General features: G+C 35.0%; 1 protein-coding gene across 1 annotated transcript in view; it reads right to left on the bottom strand.

Annotated features, from left to right (window-relative positions):
- Positions 1-19,070, bottom strand: part of LOC131155206 (exosome complex exonuclease RRP44 homolog A) — a 68,020-nt gene that overhangs the window by 3,952 nt on the left and 44,998 nt on the right. The window contains exons 19-21 of the mRNA XM_058108175.1: positions 18,803-18,862; positions 18,599-18,704; positions 18,434-18,529 (exon numbers count right to left, since the gene is read on the bottom strand). Of these exons, the coding sequence (XP_057964158.1) occupies positions 18,434-18,529; positions 18,599-18,704; positions 18,803-18,862 (262 nt within the window). The remainder of the gene's footprint in view (positions 1-18,433; positions 18,530-18,598; positions 18,705-18,802; positions 18,863-19,070) is intronic.

Here is a 19,070-nt window from a genome sequence, read left to right on the forward strand (position 1 = left end):
GCTTCTGAAACAGATTTAGGAATGGTATCAGATGATAGAACAATAGCAAAACAATAATAGGAGGGTGATAAGAAGTCATAGTAAACATAGTTGGAAATGAGATGTTGTGAACATGTGCGTTTATCTTTCCAGACAGCAATGGGAGGATCAACATTGTGGGAAATATAATTATCAGACGAGGAAACCAAAGGCGTGATGGTAGAAACTAGAGGGAACTCTCTTCCTTGGAGCCGTCGTCATGAATGAACATACAAATTAAGACAATCAAAACAACAAGGACTCAAACTACATGGAGGCATAGATGGTTGATTGGGTAAGGACAGCAAACTAGAATTTGGAAGATTTGGCAGAGGAAGAGACTCATTAAGATCAGAAGCACTCAGGGACTGAGTGTAGTAAGGTGTAGACTCAAAGAATGTAACATTTGCAGAAACAAAGAAGTGATGTACTATAGGGCTACAACGATATCTCTTTTGAGTATATTAGTAGCCTAAAAAGACACATTTTATAGTACGAGGATCCAACTTATCTATCCTGGGAGTTCGTTGATGAACAAAAGACACATACTTGAATATACATGGAGGTTGAGAGAATAAAGGTCAATTAGGAAAGACAATGGAGTAAGGAATTTTACCACTAAGAACAAAGGATGACATCCTATTGATAAGATAGAAGATAGCAAGCAGTAAGTGCAGCATCACTCCAAAACACTCTAGGTACATGCATTTGATAAAGTAAGGTGCGAGTGATATCAAGAATATGTTCATTTTTCCTCTCTACAACCCCATTTTGTTAAGGAGTGCGGGCACGGGATGATTGATGAGCAATTCCAAACTAGGTCATATGTGTAGTGAAAATTGAGTACTGAAACACTCTTTATTATTATCACTCTGAATTATTCAAACTAGGAAACCAAATTGAGTCTTTATTTCAAAACAACAGGCACAAAATATATGAAATAACTTATAATGATCTTTTATTAAATATAGCCAAGTCATCCTTGAATAATCATCCACAAAGGTTACAAAGTGCTGAAAACCCGACTTCGATACAACTTTACTAGGAACCCAAACATAAAAATGGACAACATGAAAGAGCTTGCAACCTTTTTATTGACTCAAGAAGCAAAATAGACACGATGATGCTTTCCTAACTAACAAGTATCACAATCAAGACTAGACACAGAACTCAACTCAAGAACTAGACGTTTCAACTTTTCCAATGAAGGATGACTGAGGTGACAATGAATTTGGGGAGCTGTGGCAGTAACAGTGCAAGCTAGGGGTGAGCATAATTCTGTTAAAACTAAATTAACTGAATAAATTCGATCGGTTTGGTTCGGTTAAAAATTTATTTGGTTCGGTTCAATTTTCATTTTCGTTGAATTTCGATTTTCGATTTTCGGTTTGGTTTTTGGGTCATATTAATTCGGTTAAATGAATAGTATAAATTAATAATAAATAATTATATATATTATATATATAATATTTTTTTATATTATATATATACTAAAATTTTATTTTATTTTTATATATTATATATATATATATTAAAATATTAAATCGTTTAAAATTGATTAACCGATTTAACCGGAACATCGGTTTGGTCGTTTTGAGTTTAGTTAATATGGAATCTTGGTTTGGTTCGGTTAATGAGATTTTTTTTTTTTGGTTAATTCGGTTCATTAACCGAATTAACTGAAACGACCGAATACTCACCCCTACTGCAAGCAGTAGAAGGAGATACCCGCCTAAAGTGATAAAGTCCACCAACTTCTTGTCGTTCGCCAATCATCTTCCCCATCTTCAAATCCTAAATAACAATAGAATCATGGAAGAATGCTACTGAACAATTCATGGAATTAGTAATCTTGCAAATTGACACAAGATTGAAAGGAAACTTGGGAATATACAAAATGAAGACAGAGAAATCGAAGAAGTGGGATTTACAATCCCAACTCCCTTAATGACAATGGTGGATCCATCAGCAAGAGTAACACAAGGTAAATTTGTAGGATACTAAAGAGTAGAAGTACTAGATGATAGGCATGTTGTGGGGTTACATGTTTGGGCAACAATTATTTAAATTGTGTACAATGCCTATTTGTGGGTAATTGATATAAAAACACATCAATAGTAATATTAGAATTTAAAATGCCAAAATATTGAATAGTAATTATGACAACCAAGTACCAAGTACCAAGTTCCAAGTGAAACAAACATAGTTCAACATAAGTAATTAGGCATGCAAGATTTAAAGTTTCAAATTTGAAATGAAATAAAATTGCCAGGCTGAAGGCCCAAAAGCATCTTCAATATCAAAAGAAAAGAGTACAATAAAACAGCGACTAAATTCAGTAAAAAATATTACATATTAATATATTTCAGAAAAATGTATAGTTTGTTTACTGCATTTTCAAACAAATTACAAAACAGCAGCAAAATTCAGTAAAAAAATGTTATATATTAATTATAAAGTATAAACTTGCATTAAACTACATAATTAATTACACATTATATAATATTAATTCAGAGGCTTAATGCAACTTAATGTTATAAGGAGAAGCAGGCGACAGGAGGCAGCAGAACTGAAGAAGAACTGAAAAAGAAGAAGAAGAAGAAGAAGAAGAAGAAGAAGTAGAAGAACTGAAGAAGAAGAAGAATAACTGAAGAAGAAGAAGAATACGAAGAAGCAGAAGAACTGAAGAAGAAGAAGAAGAAGAAGACGACGACGACAACTTACTAGTTTGAAAATCGAAGCATCCTGACGACTCACGAAGGCTAGAACCTCGAAGAAGAAGGGCTTTTGCTGGTTCGAAGGCTCGAAGACAAGCTTGCGAAGGGTTCAAGCTGGTTCGAAGGCTTGAAGACGAGCTCGCGTAGGGCTCCCACTGGTTCAAAGGCTCGAAGAAGAGCTCGCGAAGGGCTCCAGCTGGTTCGAAGGTTGGAAGATGAGCTCGCATGGGACTCCTGCTGGTTCGAAAGCTCCAAGACAAACTTACGAAGGGCTCCTGCTGGTGTCGTGCTGCTTCAAAGGTTTGAAGAAGAAGGGTTCCAACTGGTGTCGTGCTGGCTCAAAGAGTTGCAGATGAATCCTGTTGGCTCGAGTCGAATGAGGGCTAGGGCTCGTTCTGGCTTTTTCTTTATTAATAGGCTAATAGCATAAAAACTTTCAAGGGGCGACTCACGGCGCCTCACGCATCAGTGCGCCTCAGTGCACCCCTCTGCGCCTTTTAAAGGTCGCCTCGCCTCACCAGTGATGAGGTGCTGGCCTCATCAGTCCTCTGTGCCTCACGCCTGAGGTGCGCTTTTGACTACTATGATGGGAAGAGAAGCTTGTTGTGAAGTTTGATACTGATGGAACTTGGAATACTCTTCCTCTGACATAGATACAGTATGTTGCCCCCAACTTGGCCCCAAAGGTGTGGAGTCGGTGGTGGCTACATTGGCTGCCCCCAAAGGTGTGGAGTTGGGGGTGGCTACATTGGCAACACGTGAAGGTCTACCATGGAGATCCTAACACTGCTCAATAATATAATTACCTCGTCCAAAAAGAGCGCACTTGTGAGAAGTGCCTGTGCCTCATCCATCTCCACCATCATGACTGCTCAAACCACCTCGATAATTTTTGCAATTGTTTGGCAAAGAATTAGAATCACCATGTGCAGCAAAGGTTGTCCTCTCAAAGCCAGACACGAGCAGGAGAATGTGTGCTAAAGAAAGCACAAAGGACACGAGAATAAACATCAGCAAATGATGGCTACTTTGCACAACTAAGTATCTAGGAACGAATTGCCTCAAACTCAAATTTCAAGCCCGCTAGAACTCAAAGAACTGTCATCTACTCCCTCTGCTTCTACATCTCACGAATGTCGCGATTATAGGTTGCACGATGCTAAGCTCCTCATGAATGTGTTTCATCTCTCCAAAACAATCTGAAATGGTCCTATCTCCATGTTGTAAAAGAAAATACGAAGCTTGGCATAATCACAAATCTCCTTGCATGTATCTAGATGCATGCACATCCGTGCAATCTAGGGCTCCATTGAATTCCACAAGAGGTAAACAAGCAAGGCATCTTCCTGAATCTACACTTCTTTTCTCTTCTTATAAAAAAGGATCAAGTTAGAGCAAGTGGTCAGATTTTCCTAATTCTACTTAATAAACCCAAACAGCCCTTGACCACTAAACATAATTTTTTCCATCCAACTTTTCAGTTGTTATCTGCGACAGCGATGAAGAAACATGTTTTTTAGATTCAAAGACTCCATCCCAACACTCACAAACCAGCAGCCACACCAATGTCAAACAAGAAGAACAATCAAAACTAATCGGGACAACCACAAATGATGTGAAGCACCGAAACAACCACAAACGAGGTGAACCACCTACAAACTGGATATAGCACTGCCACAGCTTCACAAATCAACTTATGAACAGTGCCACTGCTTCAAGAAACTCAATAAAAAACCTTTATGAACACCAAACAACAACTAATGGATTACCACGAGTGCATGGTTGAAAAAGGTTGGATCTTTGAGCAAAAAACATGCCCAACAAGCAACAGCTTGATGATATGTTCTAGGGAAGAAATCAGAACATGATAAAGGCAAAACTCAGAAAAAGGTGGCCGGAATCTCTCTCAGGCGCTAGTGCATGGGGTCGGGACTGCTGGCAGTTGGCTGGCGCGTCGCGGCGCATGTGAAGCTTTCTGGTGATGGGATTTTGTAGGGTTATGTTTCAGAGGGTTCTATTTTTGGTTATATGGTTGGTTTTGTGAAATAATGAAGGGTCGAGGTGGTTCTGAGAAGGGCGGCAATGGAAGGGTGTTTTCCAGCCACAACCGAGTGTGACAGGATTTAAGTTGGATCACGCTCTAATACCTTGTTGAGGTTTTGATTAAATAAAAGACCTAACTTGAAGATAGATCTCTCCCTCAATTTATAATACAAATCAAATACATTCTGATATGATGATATTACCCTTACTATCACTAATTTACATACTAAAACACTTAATAATAATACTAAAAGACTAAAATAACCTTTAACAAATATTCCAAAACTCAAGGCATATTCAATTTCATCCTTGGATCAAATAACAATTAAGAAATCTGATAAGAATAATGAAAATGCAAAAGAATACAAATTAAAGATATTAGAATAAAAACAAACATAATTATAATTATTTTACTTAATTATTATAATATTTTAACTCACTTTTTAGTACTCAAAGAACCATCCTGCTGTGTATGAAGGTTGAAGAAAGGTGAAAACATCTTTTGGATGACTTACGGTCGTTCTTTCAATATTTCAGAAACTTTAGTGGTAATTTTATTTTCACATGGAAATTTTATTATTAAAAAAAATTTACACACTGATTTCAACAACAGAAGTGAATTTTGGATATTAAAGTTCTGTAGAATTGATTGCACCACAAATGACAACCAAACTGAAAACTATCAACACAAATAGGCATATTGTAGTGATCCAAAAATAATAATTAATTAATTAATTAAATATTATTTAACTGAATTAATTAAATTAAGTTATGTGACGGTTAAATATATATATGCCTAAATGTATAAGGATTGGTGATATATAATATAATATATAATAAAGTTAAAAAAAAAAAAAAGGTAAGCTTCTTGAGGGATTTCAATTGAAATCATCTCTCAGGAAGCAGACAGAACAGAAGCCCCCTGAAACGTCTCTCTTCACGTCTCCTCGTCGCCTCTCTCCGTCTCCGTCTCTCTCTTCCCTCATTTCTCGATAGATATTTGGCCGATCGGGAAACGGAAGGTAGCGTTAGGTTCCTAACTCCGTCACCGACATTTCTATTGGAACAGATTTGTCGTAGGAGCGGCGTAGGCACCATTCTTGAAGTAAGACAATTTTTCCCTATTTCTTCAATTTCTCCTTAAATATGCCGTTAAATCGACGATCGGGTACCACCACGTGGTCTTAGTCGCAATCGTCGTCATTTTGGCTGGAGTAAATTTTCAATTTGGGTTTCTTAAGCTCCACTCCAAAGCGAGAATGGGATTTGGGAAATTAGGTAAATTGATTATATTTAAGGGTATGACTATTTATTTAGAATTTATGGGCCTAGAAAATGTTTAAATAGTATTTTATTTAGAGTTGATTTAATGGAATTAGGATTTTTATTTCAGGACTCGGGTGAGCGCCGCAGTTATCTTTTCGGGATCCCTGTTGGTATAGTTCAAGAATTCAGGTAAGGGGAAAAATATATATTAAACTAGAATTTTTATGAATTTAATGGAAAATGAATTGTGTTATATATACGTGTATATGTTTCAGTATAGGTTTAAAATGCTAACCATTTAAATTATGTTTTTCCGAATTTAGGGTTGTTTATTAGATACGTATATGCGAAAATGAATTGATGAAAGTGGAAAATATTTTTAGGATAATTATGTAAGAAATGAAAGGTATTTTCAGTATATAAACGTTAAATATTGGTTGGCTTATTTTACAGGCAATGTATGACTTTTATTGCTAAATTGTGTGGCATGAGTAAATGTAAGTTCTGTGCAAATATATATTAATTGTATGAGATGCAAGCTAAGTAAAGCATTAAGAATGAAATATGATATGAACCATGCTACTTGTGTATGCTAATGCAACCATGTAAATATATGACAGCTGAAAGATGCTGAGTAAAACAGCTGAAAGATGTTGGATATGTAATGAAATGAAATGAAAATGGAAATGAATGAAACAAAAATGAAATGTGAAATGTGAACAATGTAAAATAGGAAAGAGTCACTTAAAGTGAAATGAAATGAAATGTTAAAGTTATGAACATGAACATATGTGAATGGTTGAATAATGACAGAAAGAATAATATATTATTATATTAGAAGTATTTCTGCTAATAGAACATGTTACGACTGGGGCGGGGCAAACTCTTCGCCCTAGGACTTGCTGAGAAAGGCGAGTACGCTAGTAATATCAGATGTAGCAGTAAGCTGCATAACGCACTAGGGCAGAAGGAACCTACTTCTATGAGTGGGTAGATTTCCCTATCCTTGGGGCCTTCACTGATAAGCCATTGTTTGAACTATGTGAGTACGAGATCAATCTAACACTAGAGGGCTTACTGAGTAAGGTGAGTGCCCTGATATGCTTCAGTAGTGACCTTCGGGTTGCCTAAGTATCAGAGTAGAGGGGTGCTACTTGTATGAGCGGGTAATCACCCATATCCTTGGGTAATCTCGTGGATTAAATCTTTTGCATGTGTTTGGTTAGGCTTAGAGAATGATTTCAGAAATTATTTTAACGATTTTTAAATGTTAAATATTATGTTGTTATATAAACTCATGTTGTCCACATACTGTTTTAATATATTGTTTCTTCCCTTATTGAGATGAGTCTCACCCGAATATAAATTTATCTTTTTCGGGACCTCTACGAGATCGAGCTTAGAGAGCTCGAGTAGGATATAGCATTTTGGGTTACAGAAAGAAAAGGGTATAATTTTGATAATATTTTGGGATATAAATATTTTATGTTTTATGTTTTAGGTCTCCTGAGAAATGGTTGGTTGTGAATATTGGAAGTGTAGCTTATGTTTTGGAGATATGTATATATGTGAATACTGGGATGTATGGTTTATTATGGTGTGTAGATAGATTTAGAAAACTTTGGAATTATATTTGTTGGAAGATTATAATTATATTTTCCGATGCATAAATGATATTGGAATGTTGGTTAGCAGGTAAATGAATGGATTAGTAGCACTCCAAGCCCACTTAAAGGGTCTGGGCGTTACACATATTGTTGATTAAAACAAAAACAAAAATAAAAAATAAAAAGAGAGACATACAACCCTGAGGTTTAACCTATCATTTTGCAACTAGCAGAAAAAAATATTCGCACTCAAAACCTAAAACCAAAGTGGGAAAAAAACAACAAAAATTAGGAGCTCACACGTCCCAACTACCACAAATTATTTATCCCAATAGGCACATCCTCCACATCAGAACAGTGATGGACAAAACCAGAATGTAGGTTTCATTCTAAGCTCCCCTTTTCTCTTGAAGTCATTAGAGAATAAGACCTAAGGTGCCCTTGACTTGTTTGAAGGTCGAGAAGGTTCTAATCGTGTCAATTAAGAAGTCATGTCTTCTAGAACCATGTTGACTTCGTCCCCTTCCCTCAGCTCTTCCCCCAAATCTTCATCTGCCTTAAGACTAAATCGTCATGACTATATGTATGAAGTAGCTTATGTACCAGAAGATAGTTGGTTCCTCAAACCAAGAGTCCTCATATTACAAACCAATATTATGTCTATGACAAAACCAAATACCCTCTAAACATCTTGAAGAAATTCACTGTCAAGACATCCATACTGAGAGGTGTCAAAGAAGTTATTGAGGCTTCTCCTTTTGACTCTCACCAGCTCTTGGCAACTGAAGCGGAACAGTTCATCACTCTGGAATTCTCCCCAAAGTTTCATAGAAAGTATCTCAACCAGGGACCCACCCATATTCATATTGGTGCAATTAAGCTCTACCTTACCTTTCACGGGAGATGAGGCATTCCGGTTTGCTCTAGAATTGCTCTCCTTGATTCAAATTTTTTATAAGCACGAGCATGTATGCATTGCCACGATGCAAACAACATTGAATGTAGGGATGGTTAGTTTCACAATCTTCCCCAATTTCAGTTTGCATCTATTTGATCCCAGTATGAGAACTACTCTTAAAATCCATTTCCAAATTGTTGGAGCACCCTAGATCTCTAATTCCATTGCAACCACCCTCCACCATCAAATGGTTTATAGACTTCAGAACCATTCTTTTGATCTGGCAACCCCTCGGGAAAATCAAGATGCTCTCCTAGTTAATTATGATACTTGTCTTGTCCCGAGCCATGTCCACATCCCAAGGCAACTACCTAGAGAATAACTCCTAAAACTTCTCCCAAAGTCTTGGGTAATCAAGTATGAGCAGGTTCACCAGATTCCTAAGCCGGTCATCCTCCATGATCCAGTCTATAAAACTATGAAAAATGGCGATGTTCACATCACCTTCCCAAAGGATCACAAATCCTCAACAAACTCATCTCCTCAGCATATCTTTCCCACCGTGATGATCCTACCACCTCAAAATTCATCATCAGTACCGAAGGACCAAAAGATCATGATTCGACTGTCAACCACCTCTGTCGACCTGACCGATCCAACTTCTCTAGGATCTCAGGTCCCTATCCCATACTTCAAAGGAGACGGTTTTGCGGTTTACGAACCCATGAAAAAATCCGGTCATAAGTGGTTTGACATTGATTGTACCTGTAATGAATGCCTTAATGATCCAATGTACGAATGGTCCAATGAAGAAGAAGTTAGACGTAAGAAGAAGAAGAAGTTCCAGCAGAAACTCAAAAAGAGATATGAAGACAAAGATCCAAAAGTCGGCTTGTTAGGAGAACCATCAAACAAATTTGAATACTATGTCAAGTAGGGGTGAGCATTCGATCGGTTCGGTGAATTTGATTAATTAACCGAATTAACCGAAAAATTTTGGTTAAAAAACCTCATTAACCGAATCGACCGAAATTCCATATTTAACCGAACTCAAAACCGATTGAATGGAAATTCAGTTAAATTAGTTAACCGATTTAATATTTATATATATATATATATATATATATATATAAAATATAATATAGATTTTTAATATATATAAAATATAAATACTACAAATAATATATATTAAATTTTAATATATATAATATAAAATTAAATAAATATTTAGTATATATATAATAATATATATAATATTTTAATATATAATATATATAATTATTTATTATTAATACCGAATTAACCGAACCCATAAACCGAACCGAAAATCAAAAACAGAAATTCAACAAAAATGAAAACCGAACCAAACTGAATAAATTTTTAACCGAATCGAACCGACCGAATTTACTCGGTTAATTCGGTTTTAACCAAATTATGCTCACCCCTAATGTCAAGTACGAGGGGAAAAGAACAAAAGATGATAAATTTCCCCAGATTAACATGCTAAGACCTTTGAACTATGATGGTGATTTCCCACTATTAGAGTACAAAGATGTGCGATCCTGAACAAAGCACTCCTGGAAGATCAAAGATCCAATTGTAATCAAACCAAACGGATCTATTAAGCAAGTATCCCCAGCTGAGGCAACTCCCAATTGGCAGTCATAAAATGTCATAGCCCAATATAGAATGCTCCAGCAAATTATGGATAACCAGAGAGAATTGGCCAACAATTTCGAAAACAAGTTCGATATCACATCTATCCTCATCGACAAATGTCGGAACCATATCCAAAGACTGCATAAGGAGCTAATGCAAATGATTGAGCACATGTTGGTATTCTCTCCAGCCTTTAAAAAGAAAAAAGCAAAAATGCAGCACCTCAAAGCTCAGCTAAATTCCATCAACCAAAGCCAACAGCGACAGCATAGACAAGTGAGGATTAACCCTCTTTTCCCTCCATCCACTTTCGCTTTTAGCTCTCCTAAACCAACGTTTCAACTGGTATCAATGCAAGCGTCCTTCAGAGGTAGTGACTCTTTCCTCCATCTCAAAAAGAGGCAGTAGACTCAAAAACCAGCACAAACCTAGAGGGTTGAGTCAATGGCAGTCCACCGCTCAAAAGAAGAAAGATAAGCAAAAATTTGGAGAATCAAGTGATCCAGATCAAGAACCACAAATTGGGGTTATAGAAAAGGATAACCCTATCTCCAAACTCTTTACTAAGATGGCTGTGCCATTACATCTAGAAGAAGCACCAAAATCAACACTTGCCATCATAACGGATAATGATTCATCTAAGGAAGAGATTCAACTTTCAAAGCCTACAATGATGACCTAGCCATCCACCCACAGGACGGAATATGACAGTCCTACAAACGATGAAGGAGTAGATGACAACATCAGCCTCTTAGATAATACCTCATCTGCTATTCCCACGATAGTTCAAGAAACAATAGAAATGGGCCAACCATTTCATTGGAAGGAATCCCTCCAAACTAGTGGAGGAATAATATCCTTAAACTCCACGCTTGGTGCACAACAGAATTAATGAAAGAGGGAATTACCCTCAAAGAAGTCATTGGAAGGGTTGTCTTTAAGTTCGTTGGAAGACTAAAAATCTGGTGGATAAACCTTGGAGGTTACAAGCAGTTGCAAATATCGCAAGTGCCAAACCTGGATGTCTTCATCTCCACAATCATTGTAGAATTCTGTGGTGCCTAGGAAGACCACGTCACTCAAGGCAGAGAAGAATACATGAAGATTAAATGTTGCTCACTTAAAAGAAAAGATCTAGAGAAGCATTATAATCTTATCTTTGAAAGATATTACACTCTATGCGGACCAGATGACATCAACCTCAAGCAAGTCTATCTTAATAGCTTTGCCTGATCCTCTAAGAGACGTAGTCCTTCGAGAACTTCAAATGAGTGGAAAAAGACTTGAAAGCACCTCCCTTGGTAAACTATATCAGAGTGCTCTTATGAATCTGGATGCCCTCTACAAAAAGTATGACATGTATAGAAGAGTCCAAAAAGCAAGAATGAAAATAACCAAGGAATGCAAAAGGAAGGACCTCCTCATCAAGTGCAAAGGAAACAAGCAATGCTCTTGCCCAACAAGAGAACGAGAAGATGTTTATCCCCACAAAAAATCCAGAAGATCAAAGCATAAAGAGAAACACGTTGGAAATATTAGAGAAAGAGGAAGCATGAGAAAGAATTAAAAGATCATCAATGTTACATCTGCAATCAAAAGGGGCATTATGCAAAAAGATGTCCCCAGAAGCGAAAGAGAATTGAACTAATTCAGATGCTACACAAAGTCCCAAATTGGGATTCAAATGTCTATTCATCCACACAACAATCTTCTTGAAGCTACAAGCATATAAACAGTAAAGAAAACAAGATCCAAACCGCATGAAAAGTAAAAGTAATTTTCTCAATCGTCCAACCCAACAAATAGAGACAGAAAGAGCTCAAAAGTTCAAAAATGAAGACATAGAAATTAAGAAAATCATATAAGGTATATTCAAACTCAAGTCATGAATAGATTTTTGGGGTCGATTTGGTGTCATTGTTGTTTTCTATTTTCTGTTTCTATTTCTCAATAATAAAGAAACAGATTATAAAAATGCGTTTATTTATGTTGTTAGTTTTCTATTTCTATTGTTGGTTTTCATCTATCTGCCAAAAATTTTAATCTCCAGAAATAGTTTGTTTTTTGGATTAAATTATTTATTTTATACACTTTTAAATTAAAATCAAAATTAAAAATCATATGAATTTAAATATAATTAAAAGATAAATAAACATAAATTTAAAAAATAATAATAAAGCCAATTACAAAATGATTTCACACTTTTTCAATTGTCATGGTCAATAAAATTTTTATTGTAAAGTAAATTTTGAAAGTAGAACAAGTAAAATAATTATAATAAATTTTATTTTTATTATAGTAATTTTTTTAATGTATATTATTTGTAATTTTATTATTTTAATCATATTTTTACAATATTTTTTTATTTAAAGATGAAAATGATCATTTTTTAATTTGTATTAGTTTTATAAATGTTAACCAAACAGGTTGCTGGTTTCTAGTTTTTAGTTTTTGGTTTTCGTTTCTCTAATTTTTTACCGTGATACCAAAACAACCCCTTAAATAGAGGTGAGCATAATTCGGGTTTAACCGAATTAACCGACCGAGTTTGGTCGGTTCAGTTCGGTTAATATAGAGGTTCGGTTTGGTTCGATTACAGATTTAAATAATTTTGGGTTTTCAGTTTTCAGTTCGGGTATAGGGAATTTTAATTCGGTTAACCAAATTACCCAAATTACTAATTAATTAAAAATTAAATATAAATTAGTAATACTAAATATAATTGATATATTATATATTATATAACTCTTCCATTTTTTAATTTATTTATTAAATCAATGTATGAATTCTTGCTGCCAATCAACTCAAAATTTAAAACCCGCAATGATCTCTAGCTATCAAAAACTCTAATCTCTCTTTCCCTTACTGAACCCTCCAGGTAGCATTAAATGCTGCTATTCCCTTACACTTCATGGGGCCTAAATCAAAACTTTTAAATCTCTATCTCCTTGCTATCTTCTTCTTTTATTCAATTTTTCTTCGATTTAACTGTTCGGCTTCCATCATTACTCCTGACACCATAATTAATACTGACCTTTAGAATTTCGAGGAGCCAATGACTTCCCACTCAATGCCTTTTCTTCCAAGCCAAACGCTGCTTTACTTTTTGGCCTTTTCTTGATGGGATAACTCCATAAATGACCGTGATCTGCAAGCAGATTACCTAATCTGGCTTCGTTCTCAGGATTTGAAAAGCTTTTCAGCTTAGATGGGATTGAAAGTCAGCTTAACTCTACACAAAACTCGATCCTCCTATGGCCAACGATCGTTCTCGTCCCACCCTTCTTTCATTCCACCGCTTCTTCACTTTAATATTCCTGTAAGCTCATATTCAACCAAATTTCGCCTAGATCTTGATATCACCTACTAGATCTGCCTTAATCTCTGCAGATTTGATCCTTATTGGAGTGATTGGGATTCCCGTTTCAGACAGAAGCCCTTGCGTCGCCCTCTCTCTACTCTCCCTTTATTAATTTTAAATTATTTCGGTACCAGATCCGCCTTAATCTCTGCAGATTTGATCCTTATTGGAGTGATTGGGATTCCCGTTTCAGACAGAAGCCCTTGCGCCGCCCTCTCTCTACTCTCCCTTTATTAATTTTAAATTATTTCGGTCAAATTCGGTTTCGATTTAACCGAATTACTCGAAAAGTTGGTTCGGTCGGGTACGGTTCGGTTACAACACCTAATTCAGTCGGTTTGGTTAGAGATTATTGTTGATCAAAAATTTCGATTAATTCGGTTAATTAACCGAATTTGACTAAACTGATTGTTTGCACACCCCTACCCTTAAGTACTATAAAAGGTCTTGGTAGTTCCAAAAGCTATTAAATTGGAAATGGAACATCTATGTTCAGAATATTAAAGATCAAATATTTTTATTCAGTCGCCTATAAGGGACAAGATATTGAGAGTAACTAAAACAAAGGTGCTGAAATGAACAAGCAAGAAAAAAATAATGAAAAATTTTAATTATATGTTTGAGAAAATTTAACCATTGCACCGATAATAGATAATGGTAAATTGCACTCACAATGCAAAGGCCAAAAAGATACTAGGTAGAGATCCTAAGCAAAAAAGCTATGATTTAAAATTTTATAAAAATGATGGCCAAAATGGCAACAACATTTTTGTTGTAGTGATGCCAATATAAAATGGAATTTGAGGTGGCCTTTGGTTCGCAAGATAAAAAATATTCCTATGGAATAACATTCCCAAGAGTCTTGTTCTTGGGAATGGGCTACCTCATGGGAATATTTTTGTTTAGTCCTAGTAAAATTCCTAGGAATGTACACAACATGCTCATGTCAGTGCTTGGCTCAAAATAGGTTACACCCTTGACCTATGTATGAAAAACATTTGAAGAATAATTATATTTTTTCAACACAAGAACTTGTTATGAATATGTATCAAATTAAATCCATGTCCTAAAAATTCCAACCAATATGAACAAAAAATAAACAAATAATAATCCAATTAACCAAAATAACAAGGGCAATGTCATCTCAAATTTTTAACCACCACTTCATACCTTTTTCCATAGAAGGTAAGAGAATATATTAGCACAAAGGAAAACTTACAAGTTGTAACCCAAAGAAAAGAGACTATTATTCTATATTATTTTAACATAGTAATATCTATTCTTATTGTAATAATACTTTATTATTTTAAATATAATAATAGCATGTAACAATACTATATTATGAGGCCATTAACGTCCAACCAGCCAAAATACTGGAGCAATTTAGTGACTTGCCCATGAGGGAGTATGGGAATGGGATTCCCATGTTTTGTAGGACTCCTCCATTCTCAAAGAATGTGAGATTACCATCATGTCGAATTCCGACACCAAAAACAAACATGGGAATGAGATACCATGAATACTACATTCTCAGGAATGTCGGAAAATCTTGTGAACCAAATGCCCCATTAAATGCAGAACCTCTTTCAATGAAAATCATCAAAATTGTTAGATGATTTCAAATGTGAAAATACAAGAAATTATAGATGAATTAAAAGGGCGGAGACAAGATAAACTCACAGCATGTGGTAACTAGATTAAAATTTCGCATGAGCAATCACAACATCAATATGACAATGGGAAGTTATACATATGGATTTATTATTTCTAAGTTTACTGCTCAGTAGAGATGTGATCATTTCAAATCACCAAGAGCAAAGGAATAGACTGGGTTAATATAAAAGGGCGTGGGTTAATAAGTTTGTACAAGAAACTGAGATAAGATTAGCAACTTGAATATAGGGACTCTTACAGGAAAAAGTATGAAAATAGTAGAAATAATGTTTAGAAGGAAAATTAATTTATAATCTGCCTTCAAGAGACAAAATGGGTAGGAGAGAGCTAAGGAAATTGAAAAATCAGGATTTAAACTTTAGTACACTAGAAAACAGAAATATAAAAACGGGTGGATATTATTGTAGATAGAGACCTAAAAGAAAATGTAGTAGATGTTAAAAGAATAGGGGGTAGGATCATTACAATCAAGTTAGTTTTAGGTCTGGAGATAGTGAACGTCATTGGTGCATATGCTCCTCAAATAGGCTTAACAGAAAATCTAAAAAGACAATTTTGGATAGATACGGACAGTATTTTACAAGGGATCCCAATGTCTGAAAAGATATTCATAGGAGTTGATTTGAATGGTCACATTGGGAAGGATAATATAGGGTATGAGAAGATACATGGAGGCCATGGATGGAGATAAAAATGAGCCTAGTGATACAATCTTAGATTTTGCCATATCTTATGATTTGGTTATATTAATACTCGCCTTGTAAAAACAGAAGAACACTTAATAACTTTCAAGAGTGGGTACAATAAAAGTCAATTAGATTTCTTTTTAACTAAGAACAAGGATTGTCTATCTTGTAAGAATTGTAAAGTTACCCCAAGGGAAAGTTTGGCTACACTACATAGAGTCTCAGTATTAGATATACATATTAAAAATGGAAGAGAAGGAGTAACATAAATCAACACAAGAGGACTAGATGGTGGAACTTGAAGGGAGATAATATAGTAAAATTCAAAGATAAAATGAACAAAGAGTGTAATTGGACAAAAGGAGATAAGGTTGATGCAAATACTGTTTGAAATAAAAGGGCAAATTCTACTGTAAGAAGCAGCCTTAGGTGAATCCAAAGGAAGACACTTGGGTAGTAAAGAAAGTTGGTAGTGGGATCAAGAAGTCCAAAAAGCCATTAAGATAAAAATAAATTGGTACAAGATATGGCAAAATTGTAGAAATATAGAAAATCTTGAAAAACATAAAGAAGCAAGGAAAAACGCAAAAAAAAAAAAAAAGACTGTTAATGAAGCTAAAGATAGAGCTTATGATACTTTATATACTAAGCTAGATACAAAAAAGGAAGAAAAAGATAATATGCAAAGATTTAGGTTTTCTAAAATATATAAAGGATGAGAATGATAATGTCTTAATTAGAGAAGAAGACATAAAAGAAAGGTGGCAGATATACTTTGATAAGTTGTTCAATAAAAACCAAAATGCAAGATTAAACTTGGAATCAACAAATGAAGAGAAGACTAAAAATAGGAGATTTATTCGTAAAATTAGAGTCCTTGAAGTTAAGATGGAATTAAAAAAGATGAAAAGTGGGAAATGTTTAGGGGATAAAGGAATTATTTGGTTAACTAATCTATTCACTAATATTATAAAAACCAAGAAAATGCCAAAATAATGGAGCAAACGTACGTTAGTAACCCTATATGAAAATAAAGACGACATTCAAAACTGTAATAATTACTGTGGAATTAAGATTTTGAGTCATACGATGAAATTATGGGAAAGGGTATTTTTAGAATAAAATTAGAAACTAAGATTTCAAAAAATCAATTTGATTTTTTGTCTACGAGATCAACAATAGAAGTTCTTTATATTTTAACGTTTAATGGAAAAGTTTAGGGAAAAGAAGGACTTGCATATGGTTTTCTTTGATCTAGAGAAAACTTATGATAGCGTACCTAGGGAAGTGCTTCGGTGGGTATTAGATAACAAAGGAGTTCGCAGTTGATATACGGAGGTCATTAAGGATACGTATGATACAATAGTGACTAGCGACAGGAGGAGAGTCTAGAAAGTTCCCAATCTCAATAGGTGTTCATCAAGGTTCTACTTTGAGACCTTATCTTTTTTACTTTAGTAATTGATGAAATTACTAGGAATACCCAAGATGAGATCCCTTGGTATATGTTGTTTGCAGATGATATCGCATTGATCAATGATAGTAGGAGTAGAGTGGAATCTAAGCCAAAACTTTGAAAAGTCACATTAGAGTCTAAAGGATTTAGGATAAGTAGGAATAAGACTGAATATATGAAATGCAATTTCAGTAATGTAAGGAGTAGCAACAAAGAGAAGATTAAATTGGATAATCAAGAAATTAATAGCACTGATAGATTTAGATATCTTGGATCTATTATGCAAGGTGAAGGGGAAATTGAAAAAGATGATGTATATAGAATTAAGACAGATTGGATAAAATGGAAGAGTGTGTCAGGTGTGTTGTGTGATCGTCGAATACAATTAAAATTAAAAGGAAAATTTTAAGACGACTATAAGGCCAGCTATGTTTTATGGTCCAGAATGTTGGCAACTAAGAAACAACATATGCAAAGAACGAAAGTTGTTGATATGCGTATGCTAAGGTGGATGAGTGGTTTAACATTAAAACATAAAGTAAGAAATGAGCAAATACACAAAAATTTAGGCATAACACCGGTTGAAAACAAGATAAGGGAGGGGCGACTTAGATGGTTTGGGCATTTAAAACATAGGCCTAGTAGAGCACCTTTAAGGATAAGTGAGTGAGTTATGGTTTCTTATATGAAAAGGGGTAGGGATAGGCCTAAAATTACTTGGAATGAGGTAGTGAGGAAAGATTTAATAGCCCCCTAATCTAATAGAGGAAAATGTTTTGAATAAGGTGAATTGGCGAAAAAGGATTCATGTAGCTGACCCCAACTAGTGGATTTAAGGGTGGTGGTTGTTGTTGTTGTAGAGATGATCATTTCAAACTACAAGGGCATGAGTATGAACATACACTACTTCAAAACTAGAAACAAATAAGCTATAACACAACACGCTGCTTTAGTCTCAACATAAATCCATCCCCATGAAGAAAATGACAAATAATTGTGTTTATCAAGCACAAGAACAATCCTAAAAGCAAAGGGACATATTCCTTACTATCAGCAATATTTGTGAGTTGGGGTCTGTCTTGGAAAATTGCTGGAAGCTTGTATATCCCTAAAGATGCAGCAAGCAGCCTATGTACAATGACATCTGCAAGAAAAGGCAGATCAGACTTAAATTACCAATATCTCATTTACCAAGAAAAAAAAATCCACCGACCTGCATATCTCCGTATAGGAGAGGTAAAATGAGTATAGAGAGGTGAAGCAAGCCCATAATGATGAAATTCTGGGGGACTGAGATCCCCACTACAGAAGTAAACTGCCTACATTTGTAAATCAATAACACAAAAGAATTCAATTTAGACATTGATTGTACTTTATAAAGAAAAATAAATTCACTCAAACAATCAAGTAAAATTACCTGTGTCATGCATCTGGTTGCTAGTATCCGAATCATCTTATTGAAGTACGGATCATCACCCTAGCAAACAAATTTCTTTATTAAACTACGAGAGAGACAAAGAGGAGCATCCAAGTGAACAAATCCCATATAAACCAGCAAACTTTTATAAAAAACAAATTGAAGCCTAAAAATGTAACATATAGCATGAATAGCATAAGAAACCAAGGAAACTTCAAGCGCCCAACATTACTGACTTGCAAAATGCTTTAGTCATTATGTAAATGGT

The sequence above is a fragment of the Malania oleifera genome, chromosome 1 (assembly GCF_029873635.1).
Source record: "Malania oleifera isolate guangnan ecotype guangnan chromosome 1, ASM2987363v1, whole genome shotgun sequence".
Taxonomy (NCBI): domain Eukaryota; kingdom Viridiplantae; phylum Streptophyta; class Magnoliopsida; order Santalales; family Ximeniaceae; genus Malania; species Malania oleifera.